General features: G+C 42.0%; 1 protein-coding gene across 3 annotated transcripts in view; it reads left to right on the forward strand.

Annotated features, from left to right (window-relative positions):
• Nucleotides 1-23897, forward strand: part of ATXN7 (ataxin 7) — an 80640-nt gene that overhangs the window by 8277 nt on the left and 48466 nt on the right. For 2 of the 3 annotated variants that reach the window (XM_052678334.1, XM_052678336.1), the window contains exons 2-4: nt 7488-7580; nt 15179-15439; nt 15738-15806. In XM_052678334.1, the coding sequence (XP_052534294.1) occupies nt 15190-15439; nt 15738-15806 (319 nt within the window). In that variant the 5' untranslated portion in view covers nt 7488-7580; nt 15179-15189. Of the gene's footprint in view, nt 1-7487; nt 7581-14778; nt 15024-15178; nt 15440-15737; nt 15807-23897 lie in introns of those variants that run through there. The other variant, XM_052678335.1, reaches the window with a different exon arrangement.

Raw genomic sequence — 23897 nt, forward strand, 5'->3', positions numbered from 1 at the left:
AAACAGGTCAGATTGCAGCAAGGTAGATTCAACATGGACAAACAATTTTCTGGTGAAGTAAAGTTGGAATAATCTTTTGCAGGTACAATGGTGCTTCCATTGCCAGAGGACTTCAAGAACAGGTTCAATTACCTATATTGTTCCCAACAGATAGTCTGGCTTCGTGCCTCGGTGCTGAGTGATAGGCTGTCTGACCTCTGGATGTTCCTGCTGCCCCTCCTTTGGTTAACAGACATCTAACTAAAACTGCACAGATTCTACTAGGATCAGAGTATAAGACCAATATACACTGGAATTTCTTTTCCCCCTCTGTGGCCTGTTCAGCAGCTTTACTTCAACTCGAGTTTTCCGTATTTGTAAGAAAGGCCATGACAGTTGTTAGGTAAAGGTTTTGGTTTTCAGTGGGTTTTGGTTTTTTGGGAGAGTGTTAGTTGCACGTAGGCCTCTAAGACGACGCTGTAGTATCTCTTCCTCTTTGAATATTCTTTGCTCTGATGTTACATCCAGGCTAGTTATGGGATTGTTATTCTACCTGGAAAAACCAAGAGAATTTGTGCAGTGCTTTGTGCAGGTCAGTGTGGCCCGAGCGTGGATCTGAAGGAGCAATTGTTGCATGTCACTGCATGCATGCAAGAGGTAGAAATTGTTGCTTTTGATAGACTACAGTGTGACTTTGGTTCATAGGTGCTGTGAGCTTTGTAATGGCATTTAATTTTGTCTGTGGATATACACCTAATTAGGGAAAATGTACTTCTTGGTGGGAATGGCAGTAAGAGGGAGGTGCAGTGTGTGACCTGGACATTATATGTCTGTTGTAATGATAGAGGTGAGAAGAAATCTAATACTTTCATTACCAGTCTTCTTGACTGTAAGAGGAGTGAGGAAACTGGGGAACTGATTTCTTCACAAGACATTAATAGCTATAATTAATAAATGGCTTTAATTGCCAAAGACTTTGTTAGCAGATACACACCAGCGGCTTCTTACCCATCTGTGGTTTGCAGAGAAAGTCACTGCTACAGGGAGTACGTCAAAATGCAAGTTATTTGATTTCCAGGTAAATAATAGCAATGACAACAAATCCTTCCTTTTATTTAGGTAACGAGCACCCAGTGGTTGCTTGATTTGTGAAAATTGAGTGTCCTGTTAATAGCCACGTGAGTAGTGATGGAAAAGATATTTTATATAGTATAATAAAGAGCCCTGAGTTAATATAGTTATAACTATGTGACAGATGGATACTGTGTGAGAAGTCTTGTTGGCTAAGTGGGCTTTTGTAGACATTTGAGCCATTGGTTTGTTGGTGTCAGTATGAATACAGATTGACTTGCCAGCTAAGGATGGCATTTTGCACTCACCTTCGTAGCATGAGCACACAATGTGGAACACAGGACTTACTTGCAAAGCAGTATAATGCTGCTTTATGTCTATTTTCCCCAGGTGTACAACTCCAGTGTTCATAACAAAATGAAATTGTCTTTTCAACTTAGAAAGAAAAGACAGGAGGCACGGACCAAATGCTCATTAGTCATTAAGAAGAGAAACCCAAATAATTTTTGAGGTAGTTGTAGCCTTTTAGAATATGAGTTCTCGTTGTTGTTGTTTTTAAATGGTTGGGATTAACATTTCTCTCATTGCTCTGACATTTTTCTCTGCTCCTTAACACCAGCGTTGTGTGCGAGCTGGTGGCTCCGACTCTAGGTGGCAGTCAGTGGTAGGCAGAAGGGAAGGCTGCTGGGTGCTTTGGCTTGAACCCTGCTATGTGCTCCGGTTGCCCTCTCTAGTTGGAATTTTTGTGGTGTTCGGTAGCAGTAAGTGTCACTTCAGCTTCTGCCGCTTTCAAATGGAAACAGAGATGCTATGAAGAAAGAAATAAGCAAAAAAGAAAGGCAAAAAATAAGGGTAACTGAGAAAATGGTGCAGTGAGACGTTCACAAAGGAGAGCTTTGGTGATGCTAAAAATAGTGAAGAGACTTCTTTACAGATCAGCAAGACTCTTGTCATAGATTAGCAGAAGCAGATTTCAGTTTATGATGGGAGGAATCCTCGTTTCCTGCTAAATTCAGTTTCAGTAGGTTGCAAAAGGTGCAACCGGGGATGAGAGGAGGAGGAGTACATTGTTGTACCCTGGTTTTTAGAAATGAGGATTTCCTGACAGCCTCTCAGGTGTGTCATTTGAGAAATACTTACTGCTTTAGATGTCATGTCTTCTACCTCTGCCCTGTCCCTCACCCTCCTTTTGCAGTGTCCGTCCTCTGCTCTTTATTTCTAACCTCTCCTGTCCACTTACAGGCAATTCCTTTCCTTCATTCCTGTCAGGTCTTTGCCTCTTGACTCTCCACTTTTTCTTCATTACAAAGTAGAGTAGGCTTCAATTTTTCTCTCTCCTTTTCCTTGAACAGGTCTCTTTGCCTGCCTGCCCAGTCACTGCTTGCAGTTGGACGTAGCAGTGCTTGCGTGCTGCTGCCTGTTGTAACTGCAGAGCAGCAGCAGACTCTCAGTACTTGCTGCACTGGGATGATTACATTTCAGGAGATGAATACAGTTTGATAAGAAAGCTGTTGTTGTAATAAATACAGTTCAAAAACAGGAATTAATCTATAAATTTTATTGATACATGGTTTTGAATTCAGTGCCAAATTACAGGCTTGTTTACCTCTGCTCAAATCTCAATAAGCTCCTTGAGTTGCTCTGGGTTTGCAGAGGGATACTTAAGATCAAATCTTGGCCTACAGTCTCGACAGTAAGAAAATGATTTACTGTTATGTTGTATGTATGTACATTAACAGCGTTTGTAAAGGGGCTGTGATGCTGCAAGTGCTTTGCAAGTGTTCTGCAAGGCAGGTCTTGTGCTAAAAAGCAGTAACTGATAAGCAAAGGCTGCTGATTCTTGCTTAATATAGTCCTAGCAACATCCCTTCATTTTTTAAACACGATAGTTTGACAGTGGAAAATACAGATTTCTGAAAAGTAAGATACCATGTTTGTAGGAAAAAGGGGAAAAAAAAACCAACAAAAAAACCCACAAAAACTAAAGCTTGAATCAGATGTTTATTTTTACATGTTTGTGGTGAAAAATACCATTGGCACATTATGTCAAGTCTTGCGATTCACAGTCAAGTGTGTTTCCAGAGACAGCTTGACAAATGTGGTCTATCATTTCTGAGAGAAAGCTTTCTGAAGAGATTTAGCAGTGATCTAGTGCAGTTTTCTGTGTGAAGCTCATATGCAAGAAAGACGAGATAGAGATAATTTTGGAATTATGTCAAGATTATGTGTTAGTATGACAGGTATCACAGTGCCTAATAGATGGCACAGCACAGAGATAATGAAGAGTGATGCTTTCTGTTCCCAGCCCTGTGCTGGGTCTGGTAGGTAGCTGTGGGCAAATCACTCTCCTCAATTTCTCTGTAAAAGTGATGATAATGATGTGTATTATTTTGTGTTTCATTTTGAGATCTAAGGGGAATACATAAAAATGAAGTGGTACAAACGCGGTGGGAAATACAAGGTAGTAAAATAAGCGTTTGTATTACAGGCAGCTTTGTACTGGCAATTGACAATAAAATTATTGATTCTTCTGCTTTTCTTTCCTGTTGAAAGTATCAGTATGTGTTCACAGGACTACAGAAAAAATCTTGCTGTTTCTTATGATACTCTGTTTTTCAGTGCCTCCTGCGGAATTTGCTGTAATGTTATTCTGCCTTTATTCTTGCCTATTCTGGTCCCTGTGAGGGACAGAAACAGCTTCAGTTCATGGAGGATAAGGACAGAAAAGGTCTGTCTATCTCCCTTTTCTCTGTCTCCTCCCTTTCTATTTCTCTGTCTCTCTTTGGCCATTGAAAATGTAGGTCATATTGCATCACCATAAAATGGAACAGTCAGAAAGGTGTTTGAAAAATGCTGACATCCTTAGCCTCGGGTGCATGCCAGTGTCCTTTGTTTACATTGAGAATAGTGTGGTACTCATGTAAGAACCAACATCTCTGTTCAGGTTAGTGGTATGGGAACTAAATTATGAGCCAGATTTTAAGATGCCTTTCATCTGCCTGCAGTAATTTAAAATTAGACAGATAAAATGCAGCCACTCACAATAATGATATACACAAGGAGCTAATTTGTAATCTTTAATCTGCAATAACCGTGACTGTGTAGCTTGAATAATATTACATTTAACAGAGAAGCTCGGTAATAAATTTTGCAAATCATGTTAATCATGTATACTCTGCATTGTCTTGATTAACTGTGCCTTTTTATCTTGAGAAGTGTCTGGGCTGATATTGCATGTTTGTGCACCCTTTGAAATGAGCCAAGTGGGATTTCATTTCTTTGTGGAACAATTGATATTCCTGATGTCCAGCATCCTTTTGCTTGCTACCAGCCTTTTGTGTTGCCTGTTTTTCTGATGTAATACAAGTTGTTATGGGTGTGAAATATTCCTGTCACACAAAATACGGAATGTTTCGTTTTCTTTACAGATGCATACGAATCCAGGTTTTAAAGAAATGTATAAATATAATTTCAACAGTCCTTACTTACCTTAGTTTGCAGGAACCTAATGTGCTTTTCAGATTGAACTTTCAAATGGTGGCATAAATCACACAGCAGAATGTAGGTATTTTCAACTAGAAGACAAGATCCTGCTTAGAGAATATCTGTCATTATTTCTGAAACTGAGTAATTTTTTAGCCTGTCTTTCCTCGCTTTGTGTGGTTGTATTTAAACTGTTGAAGTGTGATATGCGAAGGCTTCTTACGGCTTTTTAAATTGCACTGCCAAAGAAGACTTCTTGATTGTGAGAAAAGATGTTGCAAAACAAATGTAAAATTAGTGATGGGATGATTTCCTGAGCAAAATGATCAATGCAAATCTTTTTTTGTTGCAATTAGACAGAGGAAAATGACACTAGTCGGAGTTGAGATACCTCAGGTACACCTTGCTGTGTAGTTATTTGTTTTGTATCAGCTCCGTTAGAATTATTCAAAAGGCTTTGTTTTAATGAGTTAGACTTTTCATGAGAATATGTTTATCTTAAGTGGATAATATTCATTATTCATCATGGCTGTGCCTCTGTTACCTATGTAGATACACTTTTCACCAGGTTGTATAGCTTTTGCTCTGCCCATTATGGCTTCCTGTATTGCATGGTATTGAACAGCACTTGCAACCGAGTTCCTTTGGCGTTCGGGCAGCGGGACTGACATCATGCTCAGTCTGGTTTGAAAACGCAGGCTTTCTGCCTCTCCTTGGTTTGCTGCTTTGAGAATCTTTGTCACCTTTCCACCCTTCAGCTCACTCTCCCTTTTCCAGCACACTGAAGTGCTTTCCTTCTGCAGAGGGAGCTCCTCGTGGCTTGTTCTCAATCATCTGATCCCTGCCTTACATTACTCTTTGCTGACAGTTGTGGTTGTAATTGACCTGCTGTAAATTCTCAGTAAGAACTGTTCCTGTTCTTTGCCACCTATTATCCAGAGAAAGACTCCTCTTTAAAGAGTCATTAAACTGTCACTTTATTCTTCTGAAGTTTACTCTCTTGACTTGCTTCAAACTCAAATCCAGATGTAATCCCTAGAGCAAAATTCACAGGTGGTAACACAGCGTGCTCTGATCTCTTGTACGTAGGAATAAAATGTTTACTGTTTTTTCATTCACCCTCATCTGCTCCATTGTTTGTACTTCCCACTGATTGCCCTATTCCCAGATTTTTAAGCTTTCAGAGAAGCCTTCTGTTTTATGGGTGACTTTTTGGTTTCCATTTTTGCACGAAGCAGTGAAACCTGCCTTTTATCCAACTTGTAACATTTAAATCAAGATAAAAGGAAGGGTGTTCTGCATGCAGAGCTCCCGAATTCCCTGAAGAAATCGGGGTTGAGATTAAGCAGTTGAGTTACTTTCATGGCAGGAAGATCATATGCTTGAAGGGGCTGAGACTGTGAGGCTGAGCACTGAGTGATCTTCTGCAAAGGGGAGAGTCTGCATGAATTCATGTCCTAAACAGGCAATGGAAAAATGAAAACGTTTTTGACAAACATTTCCTTTCTCAGCAAGCAGCAACAAGAATTGAAGAGAAAGCTTAATATTGTAGGATTTGATTAGATATTTCTGTGTAACACTTACTTATAATTTCTGAAACTTCTATTAATGTAGAAATTTGCTAACAGTTACCTCGAGTCTTATTCACTGCAAAGCAGAACAGTAAATGCAGAGGGGAGAGAAAATAATACTGTACGTGTTCTCAAGTGTTGTCCACTGAAGACAAGAATCTGTATGTATTTATTTATTTTACCAAGCAATTAGAATATCATGAAGCTCTGTTGTGCTTCTTAGGCTCAAGCATGTTACTGAGCAGAGTAAAGCTTAGTGAAGGTAAGAAACTGTAAATGTATCTGTAGGTCTTATCAGTCCAGCCCGTGTCAGCTGGTAAGCTGCAATTTAAAAGGAGAAAAAAGGGTCTTGTCCTCAGTGCACAAAAAGAATTTGAAGGCATGAAGTCAGTTTGCAGGCAGCTTCCCAGAAGGCAGGAAGAGCTTCGTTCTGCACCTTCCGTCGGGCTCAGCCCTCCTGCCCCGGCACGGCTCGGATGCCCTCTTGGACTGCATTCCTCTTGTCTGGACTTTAATCCTTGGAGAGGAAAAAATAATTCTCTCTGAAGTGTCATCCGTCCGCAGCACTAGATGGCTTGTTTGTATGCATCTTCGTGGCTTCTTAGTAAAATGAAGGAAAAATGCTGGTTTAACTTCAAAACGCAAAGGCCAGTTATTTGATCTTCAGTATAACCCATGCATGAGGATGGGTGAAAATTGTTTTAAAATTTTAGCCAATTAGGCATTAATTTGCACTAAAACAAAGCCAACCGTGCCAAAATTTATGTGAACAGTAAGTTTGTAAGCATTAAATGAAAGGACTTTAAAAACTTGAGCTTGAGATCAGGGAAGTTCCTGTTGTGGGAAAAGCTTCTGTGTATCTTTCTAATTTTTATTAAATCCCTCATCAGCAATACAGTAATAGTCACTAATGACTCTTACACAGGGGATCATTTTTAGCTATCCACGTTCTGTGACATGGTGGTAAAAATGTCAGTGGCTGCGTACCGAGAGCTCCTGTTATTGGAGCCGTGTTATATTCTAGAAAAATCCTGTGCAGAAAATACAGCGCTGTCGTTTTACCAGCTGGCCATACAGACACCAATTTCTGCTTGGAAATCTGGTCAGAGGTTGGCGATGTGAGCGCAGTAACTGGGCTGAAGATTGAGATTTAAACCAATGCATACCTTTCTGGTAATGTCAGGCTGCCGTTTAAAGAGCTGTTCTGTGCAAAGAGGGCATAACAGTTCCGTGCTTACCTTTCCATTTTAAATTCATTGCAGAAAATGTGTTTGTAAAGCTGATAGAATGCTTCGTATTGGGTTTTAAATAGATGTAGTCGGAGTTATGAAACTGAAATAAGGTTTCAAATGTCTTACTGCTGTACTCCTTGTTTTGTTTCAGAATTAATCAGATACAAGTTAGAGAAAGCTTCCAGAATCTGAACAGATGAAGATCAATTGATAAATCAACCCAGTGATTCGCCACAATTTCAAGGTACTGTGACATGCTTACCAAAATATTTTCCTTAAGCTTAATATTCACATACTTTAGATGTGAGGAGCGTGGAGAACAGGATATTAACAGGGTTGCAAAGCAAGCCTGAAGTGTTACCAGATGCAGTGGGGAGAGGTTGTTTTTTTTGTTGTTATTTTTTTTTAATGCAGGTGTTTAATATATGTTTCAGTGGAAAATAAAGTGACTTCACAATCGACCTAAAGGGACTTCAAGCTTGAAACAGTCAAGCTGGAAAAAGATTGTAAGCTGTACCTCAGTCACTTAGATCAAGTGATTTGGACAAGGAAGGTTTGGCGTAGATATCATGTGACAATTTAAATGTATTTATTACAGCTTAGAAGATGTTAACTTCTTTTTTCTAAGTAATTAATTTTATCTATTTCTGAATTTCTGTCATATTTTAATGTATTGGAAGGCTCTAATGCTCTGGTATGTACCGTAGCCTACCAGAAAGTACAATTGTAAACTGGGGCAAGAATTATACAGTTACTGAGCACAGTTGAGATTCTTCTCCATAACTGGCAGAACATTAGGAAAAAAAGTGAGAATTATGATAATAAGTTGAAATTTGGCTGAAGAGCTGATTTTACAGATTATAGGAACTTCTAATTCATAGAGACAGTATCTGTTTCTTTCTCTGTTTCCCCTACATGTTAATATTTGCTCTCTATCATCACATGCATTTCACCATCTTGTGTATTTTTTCTTGATATAACGAAAGAAAAGATTTTGCTCAGAGTTTGCATTTTCCTTATACACAAACTTGGAAAATGCAGTCTGCTTCAGACAAACTAGTATTTGCTGTGCAAATCATCTTTTAGTATCTTTTAAAGTAGATGGTAGCAGAAGGGGCCATTACAGTGAACACAGAGCTGGTCTGCAGAATTTATTTAAGTGGCAGAATTAATCTGGGCTCAAGAAGAGTGCAGAATGTTTGTCACAGTGTTGCTCTTAAACTGCTGTCTTCTCTTGAACAGCTCAGCAAAATTCCTTTTTAACCCTCAATTCTGCATTTGAAAGTTTATATTTTGAAAGTTTATGTGAAAGAAAGTGCTGATTCAGGAAGAGAAATAGTGTAAAACTTACCTATGGGCTCCTTTTGCAAGACTGCACAGCTTCAGGCCCACGGATTTGGGCAGGTTTGTGGCTCAATAGTTATGGCTTCTGCCTCAGCAGAGAACTTGAGGTTTGCTGTGCCAGTTGACAAAACTTATGCACACCAGTTATACTTAATAAATCTTCTGTGTGTTATACAGTGGAGGCCAAATGGGTTTGGTGTAATATTGATCTTCAAAGTTAATGCAGGTATTTTTTGGAAAGTGTGAATTAATTGTAATAAGATATGGGAATATTCCAGAAATCTGAATTTTTGTACATAAATCCAATGATAGGACCAATGGAAAATGAACTCAAATTCCTTTTATTTATGTCATCAAATATTATAAGAATATGAAAATGTAGCTAACTAAAGAATTTGGTTAAATTTAGCATGGAAACATGGGATGTATATCCCAGGTGCTTATTTACATTACAGCAGAATTTCTTTTTCTTCTTCAGTATGTTTTTCAACTTTCTAATCACTTTGGTGGTTTTCTGATGGACCTCATCCAGTTTTTTAACATCTTTCTTGAACTGGCCCAGGCTTTCAGCTTCCAATCTCTGTACAGTGACGCTTTCTTCCAGTGCATCTACTTGTTATCCAAGATTCATGTAGTGTGCACCTCACGTGGTGAGGATGCATTTAGTCCCATCATCCAGATGGTCTATTGAACAGGATTGGACCCACTGTTGATCCCCAACGACCTCCATTTCTGACTGGCTGCCACTTTGACTGTGAGCACAGCAGTTTAGCCTGTTTGCCACCACGGCCCAAGGCCTTTTGAGCTAACGCTTAGCACCCATGGGTATGATTTGTATACCTGCCCATGTCCAGCTGGTATGACTTTTTTGTTGCTAACACGTTGCACACGTTGTCAGTGTGGGTTGCATCAGTGAGCAGAAATGAAATTTCTGAAGAATGGTGCAAATTCAAATTTTCCTGTGTGTGAGTGCTCAGGATCCTTGATGTGATGGTGGTCAGCATGGCAAACTTCTAACAGTACGAGCATTCGGGCACTCGCATCAGAAACAGACAACTGCATTGTGGTCTCAGGGAGCTCTCAAGCTGTGTGGGCTGTGCATGGACCCAGAGTCCATGGATTACCACAGAGCCATGGACAAGCTGGCAAGAAACCAGTCAGGATTTTGAAACCTTGCCTAGTAGGTAGGTTGTGTCTTGTGATTGTTGATATCAAAGTATTCCCCTTAAGTGCTTTGATTTCAACAGATGGAAATTCGGCCCAAATATTTTGTTACAGTTAATCTGAGTAGCGGCGTATTATAATCACTGTAAGTTGTAATATCATATCAGCTGTGTATAAGGTCATACCCATTTCTTATTCCTTTGATTAAAGTTATTCATCTGTGTAGCCAGATTGCCAAGATTGTTTTAACATTTCCAAACTCAAAAGATGAATTCAATACCACATCTAAAATAAATAAAGATTAGTTTGATTTCCAAATCATTAACTGAAGTATAATGTGTAGTTTTACCTACTGACATTTAAAATTTGCAAATGTTGTGTGACTAGTCTGTATTTTCTCTATTAAATTCTCTGCAAGAACTGAGAGTATTTTATAAGGCAGATGCTGTGTATTTTATAAGACGTGGCAGTGGCATACATTTATCATCTGGATGTTAAAATGTTACATTATTTTAATATAACAGTGTAGTCACTGTGAAGTTTAAATCAATATGTGAGGGCATCCACTGTGTTCTCATCCGATTATCAGATTTGCTTACAGTTATTAGGCTCCATTCCCTGAGTGATTCTTCTCAGAAAAAGATACTTCAAGTTAGTTTTCTCATCTGAACAATATAATTTTTTCTTTCCTGGTACAGGTGGTTTGTAGTAGACATCCACAGTAATTTCACTTTCCACTATTTAAAATAGCTCTATTCCAAAGCTTCTGAGCATCTTCAGCTCTCTTTGAAGTGTTACTCATAAATAAAATTATACTATTTCCAGGATCTGTGAGAAAAGGATAATAGGTTGTCATGGTTTGATGTTTCACTTTTTATTGTGTGCTGCTCGTGGTTGTTATTCTGAGGGATCACAGTCCTGTGTATGAAGGGAGAAGTCGCTTGATTTCACTGGAGGTGAGAGTGAGCTACGGATTACCATAATGCATTTAGTTGTATTAACATTTTCCTATGGTGGAGCTTAAATGAAATGATCTGTTTTGTTATTCTGGATAGTTCTCTCATCACCTGGACATGCTGATTTATATGAACTTTTTATCTCTTGCCTTTCTACTTGCCCAATTATATTCTTCTACTTCTCATAGTGCAGACATACTTTAAAATGCACAAAATCTGCTCCTAGTTCTGCTGCTGTCAGCAGGAGCTGACACGAGGGTCGGGATTTCGCTTCTGTGTGTCACCTCCTCCAGTTGTCATTTCAGCCTGACTCTCATCTATAAACAGATCTTTGTAATAATATTTTTCTTTTTCCTGATTGCTTCAAACCCTTTGGTTACAATTAACTTACTTGATTTCCTTCTGTGCCCCGATGCCCCTCACTTCTTTTCCTCAAGAGGCTATTTGGTGAACGTGCTATTTTCTTTTCTTCTCAGTACTGATGACACGATGCCCTCATAGGTTCTTCTTTCTCTCCCTTCAACATTTTAGTTCATACATCCTTTCACATTTGTTGTGGAAAATCACCAGTGAGTAACATTGTACTTCTGCTCATAAGAGTTTAGCTGCGGATTCACTCTTCCTTTTCCATTCCAAATGAGAATGATCCCATCTCAGGTCTTGCGCGGAGGTTGTCTCATAGATTCTAACTGAACACCTGAGTGAGGTGTTCCCTGTTTGAACAGCTTTCCAGGACCACCTGGCAGAAGAATGAAACCTGTCAGTGCATGTGGGGAAATGCCTGCAGTGTCATGACACAGCGTAGCCTTCCTCAGTTTTCAGCAGTTGTTAGCTGTTGGTAAGCACGCTTTTAGTTGAAGCATTACCAACCATGCTTAATATATTGCTGAATCTGTTCAGTGAGCTTTGAATCTGCATTATCCCCTTTTCTGTGTGTTTTGTTTTACTGACTCCATTCTTTCTTTCCATTTACAGGTTGTGTTGTATTTTTATTTGCTTGTTTATCTTCACCCCACTACTTGGCTGTCTTCTCCGCATGAGCTGCTACTTTCTGCTGTTCTCCTGCCTCACGTTTCCTTTTCCACTTAATGTCTTTGAGCTGAACTATTCCTCCATGTTTTGTTTTTTTTTCTCTCAGTTCTTCACTATGTGTGTTGTTGTTCAGTCACAATCCCATTCCCAACATCACTTCTTGGGCTGTTTTGCTCCCTCAGGTAAGCCCTTTGAATCGACAGTGTTTCTGGACAACTTTTTGCTCTCTTAAAGCAGCATGGGCTTCTTGGCAGCTCTTCCCACTGGAGTGTTCTGCCTGATCTTGACCTGATTCATCGCTCTTAATTCTGGACACCTAAGAAGCACTCAATTTAGTTGCATGGTCATCCTTGACTCTGTGGTTAGTGAGAAGAAAACGGCTTCTTCAAAAGCTTTTTTGGATCAGGAGGGACCAAACTGATCTCAAAAGCTTCCTTGGCTCTCCTGATTGCCCAGCTGTGAATGACTGTACTTCCAACCAGGGTGTGTCAGATTCCTAATAGCCATCTCTGTTCAAAGTATACAGCTTATATACATGTTTTCAGTTCTGACCTTCTAACGGGATGGCTTTTCAGGGCTTTGCCTCTTTTCCTCTAAAATCATCAGCACAACCATGCATAGTGCTTTGGAAATGGTTTAAGAGAATGGAACTTGTGTGCTTAAAAATAAAAACAGAAACAACCTGGTCACATCTTCAGCATAGTGAGTTTGTGGGAGAGAATATTCCTCCTCTCTGACTAATCAGTCCTGTGCACTGAACTGATCAACCCACCTTTCTGCTGCCACTTTCCTCCCTCTGCTGGAACACTGATGTATTCATGGCATAGTGGGAAAAATTGTTACTAGAGGAAGGAAGCTTACTAAGGGAGGCCAGACCACAAAATTAGATCTGGAGTGGGAATGTATAGGAACAAAGCTATGGAAGAGAGAGGGGAAAAATCACAACAGGCTTGAAAGAGCAAAAAACAGCAAGGAGGAGGCAGTGGGAGATGGATGAAGTAAAGTAATTATATTTACTTGTTTGGCACTTTTAAAGCTAGAGCCACTTCTGAGTAACTTGATGAGTGTTCATGCTAGAACCTGAATAGCTGGCAATAAATTAGCTCATTAAGGTACTTACCTAATCAAAGGCAACTTTATCAAATTAAGGCATTCTACCTTGATGTAATTCTTCATATATAGCATAACATACATAACATAAATGTTACTTCAGTAACATTTAAAGGAAAGAGTGGTAATGTATGAACAGTAATTCAGTGTCAGTGTAAAATCTGTTGCTGCTGAAAGGCAGGTGGTGGTGTGCTCTGTATGGACACCCATCACTATTTGCTGTAGGATGAATGGAAAATAAATAACAATAGTGAAATTCTTGGTGAATTTCATGGGCCCTGCCATCAGTCTTTCAAACTGCAGCAGGGACAGCTAGCTGACAGCTTCCTTCAGGACAAAGCAGAGATGTATGAGCACAGTTTGTGAAATCAGAACATCTGACAATGAGGGTATAACTGTCTGTAACACACCTTGTTCTATGGCTGGAGTCTGAGTTCAGCTGTGGGTGTTTGTGGAGCACAGAATCAATCAGTAATTGATTCATCTCCCTTCTGGCTGGCTTTTACAGCACAAAATTAGTTGAACTTCTGTTCAGAAATTCAGGATTGCTTTAACACCTGACTGACATCTCCCGCTGATGTGTTTAGCTTTAATTTGTAAGTCGTTATTTATATTATAAAACACGCTCTTTGATCATTAATAAAGGAATAACGCCCCTCATTCTTCAGTTATCTTTCAACTCTGGTCCCTTAAGCGCTTTGTCCTCATATGTGGCCGTGAAGTGGAAGGAGATTCCACTGTTCTGGGAAATGGCAGTTCAGTTAAAGGCATCGAACTGATCGACCTGGCATCAGGGCCCAGCTCCAGGAGCTGATGGATCACTTCACCTGGCTGTGGTGCTAGTCACTGGGGCTATCTTTATCTAAATCTTACGGTGTTTGCCTTTTAAGTTACCTTTTCTTAGGCAGCTGGAGTGATCAATAAGGGAGAAAAAACTCCCTTACAGTGCCGTGTAACATTGTAATACAGAACAGCCTGAGTTTGACAGACAGTGATCAGTGGGCTGGAACGCCGAAACCGTGCTTATAATTGCAGCCCATCGTGCAATTACAATCACATCCTGATGTGATTGTACACAGCAAATTTTACACTCCTACATTTGGAAAGGATCACCGATAGCCTTTAAACTCCGTGCTTCTGGGGCTGTGTTTCCACGAAGGAGATAATGGAGCGTGAACCAAGCCCGGCAGGACCGGGCCGGAGCAGCCCAACGGCTTTGTTGGGCTTTGAGGTTTTACTGCGAGGGCGCGGAGCGGGCGGCTCCGGGGGGATCGCTGCTGAGAGAGCGGCCGGTCGGAAAGAGAATCTCATAGCGAGAAGCCTGGCGTCGGAATTAGTTTATTAGAGAACTCCATAGCTTCGTTATTAACAGTTAAGGGGAGCGAACGCGTCTTTCAAATACTTTCAGTTTCAGGGAGCTCGCCGAGCGCTCGTCACTTGTAGCGCCTATCTCAGGGCACGGGCAGCAGCCCTGCGAGCCGGAACAGCGCTTCTGTGCGGAAGTCAGCGCGGAAAGCCAAACCGGGGCGAGGAAGGGGAAACCGCCGCGTTCAAACGGCCCGCGCCGGCAGCGCCCGTAACGGCCGCGCGGGAGCCGCTGCCAGGTCCTGTGCCGTGCCGCACCGCCGATCGCCACTCGCGGCCCTCCGGCCCCGAAGCGCTGCCCGGCGAGGGGCCGCCTCCAGCACGGCGCAGGTCCCGGGGCGGGGGCGCGTTTCCTGCTTGCCGTTCGCCGCTGCCCCGCCGCTCGCCGGCGGGCTTTAAGGAGGCCCGGAGGGGCGGGGCGGGGAGACCGGCCCAGCCCCGTGCCCGCCCCTCGGCCCGGGACGGCGGCGGGAGGGAGGCCGGGCGGGGTTGTGATGCGGCCGTTGTTTTTGTAGGGTCGCGGGTCGTGCTGCGGAGAGGGAAAGGCGGCCCATGGAGCCGGGGAGCGCCTGGCGGGCGGCGTAGCCCGGCCCCCGCCGCTTTGTTAGCGCAAACACACAAACGCGCCCAAACGCGCCTCACCTGGGCGGCGAAGAGGAGGGAGCGCTCCCATACATAATGGGCACTCGGCTCCTGCCCCCCGGGCCGCCGCAGAGGTGAGTCGAAGCTGCCCCCGGGCTCGCAGGCTCCCGAGAGGAAAGGCAGAGCCGGCGGGGAAGGAGGGGGCGGGCGCGGGGCTGACAGCGGCGCGGCGCCACCTTAAGCGCGGCGCCACCTTAAGCGCCCGCTGACTTTTCTCGTTACATTGTAGCAGCGGAAAGAATGTCGGCGCGGGCCGCGGGTGACGTCAGAAGGGAGCAGCGCAGAGCGGCGGCGGCCAGGCAGCGGCAGCGGCGGCCCCGGCACGGCGAGGGAGGCGCAGGCGGAGGAGGCGGGAGCGGCGCCGGCCCCGCCGCCACCGCAGCGGCAATGGCGGCCGTCGGGGAGCGCAGGTCCCTGCCCAGCCCCGAGGCGATGCTGGGGCAGCCCTGGAGCCACTGGGTCGACGCCGCTAAACTTCACGGGAACGACGGTGAGCGGACGACCGGCCCCCCCGCGAGCCGCCCTTCTACTGGTGGGAGGGCCCGGGAGGAGGCGATCTCCCCTCTATTATCCCCCCGCTCCCTGATCCGGGGCCCGACCTCTGGGGGAGCCCGAGTGCAGCCCGGGCCGGGGGCAGCAGGTGGGCAGTCCCCTCCTTCCCGCTCCCCCTGCCGGGCGCGGTGCTGCCGAGCATCTCCGAGCGGCGCTGCCCCCCGGGAGGGTCCGCGTCCAGAGCCGGGGCTGTGCCGGGTGGGCGTGCGCTGAGCTCCGGGCGCTTTCTGTTTCAGGAACTGCACTAGAAGAAAGTTTCAAGGAATACGGGAAAAATCGAGAAGCGATGCGACTCTGCCGAGAAGGTGAGTGCGATTGGTTCGTGGGGAAAGTACCCGGAGAAGTTTCCCGGCTTGGAAGTAGGTACCGAAGGGCTCACACGGGAAGGAGATGGGGAAACTCCGCTTCCATCCAACCGCTTTGCTTTGGGACCTGCGGCCTGTCAGCAGGCGATGCCATCAGCGCTGTCATTAAATAATATCTAATCACAGCTGCGAGGTTAAGTACAGGTTACTTATTGTATTGACTTTACTGTGTTTCTAGTGGGATTTTCTCTGGTCCTAAGTAATCTTCAGGAAGCTGCGTGACAGCGCTGCTAAGATCTCTTCTGAGCCAGGACGTTTGCATTCGGATCGTAATCTGTGTGGTGCTCGGACGCTGCTCGCCCTGTCATGTCAGCGAGTTGTGTTTATTTCTCAGTGCTCAGTGAGAGTGACCTTTCACCTGTGATTAGCAAAAGCTCAGGAAGGGCCCTGTTGGTTTCTAAAGCAGCAGCGCTGCTTGGAGTTGTAACCAAATGACAGATGACACCTATAGGTTGCCGGTAACTTTGTGACAGGCAGTGGGAGAACAGTAAAAAGCCTGAATGCTGATGTACAGTTCTCTCTCTCTCTCTTTTTTACTTATTTTTTTTTCTTTCCGGCTTCCAAATTTGCTTTGTAACAGAGAAACATTCTCAAGCTGTATGATTGTTAGCACAAATTCACTTAATGAGAAGTATATGTCGTGGAATAAATGCCAGATCAGTTGCACGTGAGTCACTTATTTGACATTATTAGGAATGGAAGTTTATCAACTTTGTTTACAGTCAGAAAAAACAGAGCTTGTAGGGAGCTCAGGAGATGATCTGATTCAGCACTTCTGCTTGGGAGCTGCAAACAGCAAAGGAGAATTGAAACGTGTTGGCATAGACTTAATAAAGTTGGGAGGGAGTGATCTATACTGAGGCTGAGTGAAAATGTCTATTTATTGTCAAATTCCTCTGTTGCTAACGTTTAGGGAAAAGATGATTTATAGGACCACATTCAGTGAGCACTGGGCTGTAAGAGAGATGTGATAGAACACCATACTGAGATATTCAAACTTATTTTGCTGCCTCAGTTGTGTCTGTAAGTTCTCAGGTGTTTCATTACTTCATTGCTGAGTTCCAGTCTAATAATATTTGTGTTGGATATTTCATTTATTTTTCTGAGTAGGCAGATAATTTAAGTGTTAAAACAGCCTTTATAACAGTAAGTACATGTTATCCTAGTAAAGATTTTGTTAAGAAGGATTTTCAAACATTTTTTCTTATTTCTACCTCTTAAAATAGGAGCATCTAAGGTTTCCAGATTTTAATGATTAGCTGGCAGGGTGATGAATAATCTTTGGGTTGTTGTTTTTTTTTTTAATTCCCTTCTATAAAGAGATCATGAAACTGTTTCTTGCATAGTCTGACTGAGACACAGCTTCTCTTCTCTGAATTCAACCATGAGAATGACTTGTAGGGTTATGGTTTGAAGGAAGGAAAATTAAACAAAAAAAAAACCTTCAAGAATTCAATCTGAAACTCAGTTGCCATATCAGACTTTCAAATGTCTTTTTATTTTGATGCTATCGTGATGTGTGAATGAGGCACAGACTTGGCTTACATGTATAGCTGGTCTGCAAGGAACTCTGCCTACAAAGCAGAGCAAAAGATAAAGTTGTACTAATTAGATTTGCACTGAAAGGACATGGGGATCAGCAAAACACACCAGCATGTGTGTGTGTTGTGTTAATCAAATCAGGTTTTGAGAACGCTGTAAATGATTCCTTCACCCAGGAAGAATTTTGTATTGAAAATTGAGAAGCAAACGTTTGTTAAGCAATTGGACTGCCTGAACAATGGACTTTAACCTGGAAAATATTAAACAAATTAAAAATTCTGTCAAACCCAATTCTAAGCCCAAGATTTTTGTCACACTGCACAGTACTTAAATAAGGTTAAATACACAACTCACTGTGCAAAGAAAGTTCTTCCATCTCAGGTTGGGAGTTGACTCAGAGGCCCAAATTGACAAAGGATTTCAAGGTTATTTAGGTTAATTTAACCTTGTATTGCAACTCTTCCAGTTTGCATAAAGGGATTAAATATTCATGGCCTGGAGAGGGAGAGAAGAAGGGAACATGGCTTTACAGTCCACTTATTCTAACTGGTTTCAAAACCAAGAGCTGTTTCTTTTATTTAAGAATTGTCAACTTTCAGATCAGGCTCCAGCCAGTCCGTGGACCCACTGAGTTACAGTTGCTTCCTTTTCCACATGCTCTTTTTTTGCTCTTAGTCTTCTGTTGGGAATTAGCTTCAGCATCGCTGTGCCTGATGGTGAGAAGTGAGTGTCAGGCTTTTAAGCAGCAGAGTCTGGATCTCCTGAATGAAGAGTGAGTGTTCTCATTGTCGTAATGCTGTATTAAAAAGAGGGTTAAGGTTACCAGCTTCTCCTTTTGTTGTGCTTTAAAGGAAAAGAATGATGCCTGTTATTCTTTTAAAGAAATGAAAGACGTAACTGTGTTATTCCAGAACAGCATCTGCAAACCTAGAAGAGATGCAGGATTTTAGGAGCACGTTTGTTACTGGAATTTCCTATTTGCTGATCAAGCAGCTCCTCTCTCAGCATGCTGGTTGTTGTGAAGCCTGATGAGTCCTTAATACCTGTCAGGGATGCCAGTTCTATGCAGGGATCAGGAAACTAAAATTAGTTCATAATCTCAAATATTTTTTCTGCATCTAGCCCTCCTTGGCATACCCAAGCTCCCATCAAAGCACCAACTAGAAACTGTGGCATCCCAAACTCTCAGTGTTCCTCTTGTATTTCCCAGCTTCTGTTTTGCTGCTTTTATATGCTTTCTGTTCTGCTAATCCATAATATACAGTTGTTCCTGCTGGGATCCTCGAAGACCTTCACCAAAGTGAGAAGCTCGCTGGATGCTTTCCTGCATGATGCTTTCTGAGGCAATAAGAGACCATGCTGAGCTTTGATGTAGAAATTAGAACCACAGGAATATGGTACGAGCCCAAAGCACTTGGCTTGCATTGGCTGTGGGAAAATCCCCAACAGATGAAAATGAGAAATGGACATCCTTCATCATGGGGAAAAGTCTTATTTTGAAGAACGTTTTAAATCTATCTTTGTGCACCAAAATCTTTTTTGTGACAAATGGTACTATCCATTTAAGTCTGTGTTATAACTGCAGCGCAATCGCTTCTTTTTGTAAGTAGTTCACACAGCAGAATCATTGCTCATCCAGGCACTTAATTACTTACTATTTGTGAGCCAGCTGAAGGTGTGACTCCCCGGCCACACATTTGCTGTGATGAAGAAACTTCAGCATGTTGCATTGTAATCTGCAAAAGAATTCTAAAACGGTGAAGCAGAAAGCCTAGTTGTCTTCTATTCTTCTTACATTTTGAAATGAGACTTTGATGATGTATCTTTCAGGCTTGTTTGTGTGATACCTGCAGTGTGTGCCATCAGATGCATACAATGTGCTCACATGTACTTAGTTCATGTGAGAGATGCAGTAGATGTCTTGATACTTTCCCAGTTGAAGAAAACTACTGTTAGTGCTCAGCTTTGTAATAAGAATTTGAAATGTTTCAGCAAATGCAGACATTTTTCCAGGAGATTCTTGCTGACCAATGTTGAGTTTGGTTTGCTTTAAGAAAACTTTCAAGCCCACTGTTTTTGTGAAGATGTTCTCTAAAGGGAACTGTGATTTCATGCATAGAGTTTGTTCACAGTAACTTTGACAGGCTCCATCAGAACCACCTTTAACTTCTTGCAAACTTTGACAACAGGTTGGCTCCTTTCATTTGTGGATTGGGAGAGCTTTGAGTAGAAATAATGCAGCCTAAAGCCAGGCCCTGGGACTGGGGGCTTGTCCATCCCACAGCCCCCTGCACTCTAAATCAACCGTCACTCCCCAACACTCCCATTCCCCCTGTAAATTCCCAGTTGCTACCAGCTAGCCTGTATGTTGTGTCAGATTCTCACTCCCAGTCCCTGTAAAAAATAAACAAAAACCCACAAAGCTGGGTTTGAGCAAGAGAGACAGAGAACATACTTGCTCTTAGGAAAGGTATTACATTTTCTGTAGTATTTATTAATTTATGCAACTCTTTTTGAAGTCGTGTGAAAGTATTAGATTATTTTATGAGTCAATATAATAATCTTGAAATATGTCTAATAATAAAAATACTATGGAAACAATAGCATCTCTGAATGGAAAATAAAGCCTGGAAGAGCAGGAGAGAGATTTGGTTGGACAACTTGATAGGACCTGAGGAAACAGTTTCAAACTAAAAGAGGAGAAATTTAGATTGGACATGAGGAGGAAGTTTTTTACGTTAGCAGTGGTGAAGCACTGACATGAGGTGACCAGAGAGGTGATCGAAGCTCTGTGCTTGGAGACACCCAAGGTCAGGCTGGATGGGTCTCTGAGCACCTGACTGACGTGCAGATATCCCTGTTCATTGCAGAGGAGTTGGACCAGGTGACCTTTAAAGATCTCTTTCAACTTGAAAGAACCTGTGATTCTTAGTAAAAATTGTTGTTGTTTTTAATAGTGTTTCTAGTGCATGCTGAAGATTTGGAGTGTCTTGCTAGAGCTTAAACATCTTATTCTTTTTGTTACACATACAGCCTTATTTCTTAATGTATTTTTAACATTCTTTGAGCTGTGAATCCCTCAGTGCTGCCTAGATCAAGTGCTTCACTAGCTCTCCCACCAGTTTATAGACAACTGGCAACAAACTATAGGAGAAGGAGGAGGGCAGCATTTGTAACTCAGGTCACAAGCTGGATTTGATCACTTGTCATTGCCAGAACTGTTCAATCTTGGCTAAAAGGGGGTCTTTGTCACCCTGATAGCATCTGTAATGTCTGTGAGTGCTTTAACTGTTTGAACTGGGAGTTTGTAAGGTTCCTGGGGGAGTCTTGCTCTGTGTGTACGGCTGAGCTGTTTCAGGTGACGTGGTCCAGTCAGTGGTGATGGAGGGAGGTGCTAAGAAGACAATTCATCACAGGCTGAGGTTAATTCAGCAATGGTCCCTGATGTGCTAGATGTGCTGGGAGGTATCGCAGGTAAGAATTTATGTTGGCTGTGTAGCATGAGTCTTGTTGTATGGTATCACTCTTATAGGTTTTTAGACTCTACTGGTCTTAATAAAACAAGTGCTGAATTTTGTGTGAGGATGTAAATCATCAGTTTTGGTAGATGCCTTCAGAAGACAATTTGGAAGAATTTGTTACCATAGGGATCTATCAGGAGAGCAGGTGGGAACAAATTCTGTTCAGTGCTGTGTCACACTCCATGAACCTCTTGACTATTCAGCAGAAGCTTTGGGATTTGATCACGTTAATTGTTATTAATGGGAGTTACCAGAGCAGTGAGAGTTCTGAGATGTTCTGAGAGCTCTGCCATGAGCTGGTCTTCTTCTTGAGCTTGTGCTGGGCAATCCAGGGCTGAGCTAGAAGGAATCACTAGAAGCATCTTTGTCCCATAGACCCAAGGTCTGGAATTTTCCCATTGGCAGGTTTAATAAATAATTAAAGCATGGAGAAACTTTTGTTCCAAAATTAAGTTGTAAATACAAGTGAGAGACGGCATCTTATTTCGAATTTAAATTTGTTTTTCTTCAGCCTCAGGAGGTGCTTTATTGAGTTGATTTTCGTTGTGTTAGATCACATTGAAGATGCTCACAGTGTTCTATAGTCGCTTACTGCTTGAAAATACACTGAGAATTTTTAATAGACTGAAATAAATATTTTAAGGTAGCAGCACAACGTGTGATGCTGCTTTTTTGACGTTCTGTGTAGCTGTGCTCAGACTGTAATGAGATAAATCTCCTCTTTGTTTCATTGCATTTTAATTGGCTATTTACAGAAAGCATTTTAAGGATTTGTGGAGGAGTTATTGTAAAACAATTACGAGGAATCTTTGAAAGTACACTGAACTGTTTAAGAAAATTGTAGAGATTTTGTGAGAGAGGTGGAGAAATAGGGTGTTTGAGAAGTTGCTGCTTCTGTCCTGTGCTGCAGTATCTGGCCCAGGTTTTCTTTCTTCTTATTATTTTTTCACTTAAATCCAAGTTCTGTTTACAATATTTGATTATTCCTGGTGAGATGAGTCACATGTTATAAATAGAATGCTGTAAAGATACTTTGCAGGTTTTAGCTATTACCATAGTATTAGTCTGTTATTGCAGGGCCTGGGAGACTTTCACTGGAATTACAGCTCCAAAACTGCCTGAATTTATCTGTTAATATGTAAAGATGTAAGAATTTTTTAAAAGAACCTTTGAAATAGCTATTTATGCACATACATAACAGTCAGGAATTCACTGTTATCTTCTTTAGGGAGTATATATGAATAGCTAGGTTATTCCTATGCAGAATACAGAAGAGACGATGTCTTAATAATTGATTAAACATTGCTTTTTCTGTAATTTCTCTTCTATACTTAACAGGCATTCAGTAAGAGAAGATAGATGCAGTAAGCATCATACAGAAATATGATTTTCCCATGAGTTGGTAACACAGCGCTGTGGTCCAAGCAGAGCAAGAAAGACACAAAGGCTTAGTGAAGGCTGTTTCTAAATAAATGGGGTTAAGAGGATGGAGGTTGCTCTCTCTGAAGTAACTGTTTTAAAAACTGTTTCTTTCATTGCAGTGGATCTAGAAAAGGAAATACCCACAGTTCTTGCCCCTCTTTGCACTATGCCTAGCTGATGGCAGTAGTGGCCAAATGCCAGCTGGTGTTACATGTGATGTTACCACTTATTACGCAGGAAAATAATATTTAGTTTGTGATCAAGTATTCTAAATTGCCTGTAAGGTGCTTAAAAATTGCTTATCTCTTTTAATGAAGAAAATCACCGCTGTGGAAATATGCATGGTACTCAATATTATTTCCTAGATACGGTTGGAGTGCATTACTGAAATGAATACAAATTTGTATTTATACTTTGGTTTTAGCAGCATTGAAGCCTAGTAAAGAGAATTCAGAGTCTAATGGAGAAGAGCAACAGGAATGTGAAAGCGGTTGTCGTGGATGGAGAGGTATTTATTGTAGTCAGTGTTCCTATTGCTAGAAAGCCTTTGCAGTCAAAAGCTGCCCTTGCTTGTGGTGTTGTGAACTAGGACAGGTGGCACAGTGGCTCTCAAACTGTTTCTTATTGAGAGTTACGATTGCTAGCTTTGGAAGCAGTTGCTTTGATGGTAAATATTCTCCGTTGTTTACTGGAGTGGATGGTACTCAAAGACTTGGTTGGTTGTGTGTAAACTGCTTGTCAGCCTCTGTGGAATAAGCTGTTTAGTGGTAACCTGTTTTCCCATGAGAAAGAACATTTATTTACAAGCTCGCTCCCGCCCTGATTTCAGCTGTTGGTAGCTTCAGACTAGGGAATAGACAAACTTCACTGATAATAGGAGGTGAAAGGGATAATTCATAATGCCTCTCTTCCCTTCTGCTGGGATTATAACAGTCAGAAAACTTACGCAGTACTCTTGATCTGCTTTACTCTGGATAAGCAGGACTTTACGTGTACCTCTCATCAGCTACGTTTGTAGTGTAATAGGAAATGCAGTGTTCCTAAGTGGCAGTGTAGGAAAAACTGTACACAAAACAGCTGAAGTGCTCAAATCCCATAGGGAGCAACTGTGAGGTTGTAAGTCTGTCATATGAACTTTTTCTTACCTCTAGATCTTGTAGAGCTTTATTTCCAGAAATTCTGTTGGACTGTTTGACGTTGATATGACTGCCTGAAAGTCTTACAGCAGCTTTCGTTATAGTGAAATTTAGAAGCTTTAATGCATTAAATTTGAACAGTAAATAGCACACTGAATACACAGTAAATTGGCTGTTTTCAAATTTTATTATACTTTACCCTTCATACATTCAGTTGTGTGTGTCAGTGAAAAAAAACTGTACTGCATGAGCTACACAGTGTGTGTTGTCAGTGGGAAAGCTGGAGCTGTACCTGTTGATGAAGTGGTATCTGGGGGTGTGAGGTCTTGCTGTGAGCCACTAAAGTCAACAAGGCTTTTGCTTGTGACTGGAGCATGCACACAGGATCGGGTTATTGGGCTCCGTGGGCG

The sequence above is a fragment of the Tympanuchus pallidicinctus genome, unplaced genomic scaffold (assembly GCF_026119805.1).
Source record: "Tympanuchus pallidicinctus isolate F22 unplaced genomic scaffold, pur_lepc_1.0 scaffold17, whole genome shotgun sequence".
Lineage (NCBI taxonomy): Eukaryota > Metazoa > Chordata > Aves > Galliformes > Phasianidae > Tympanuchus > Tympanuchus pallidicinctus.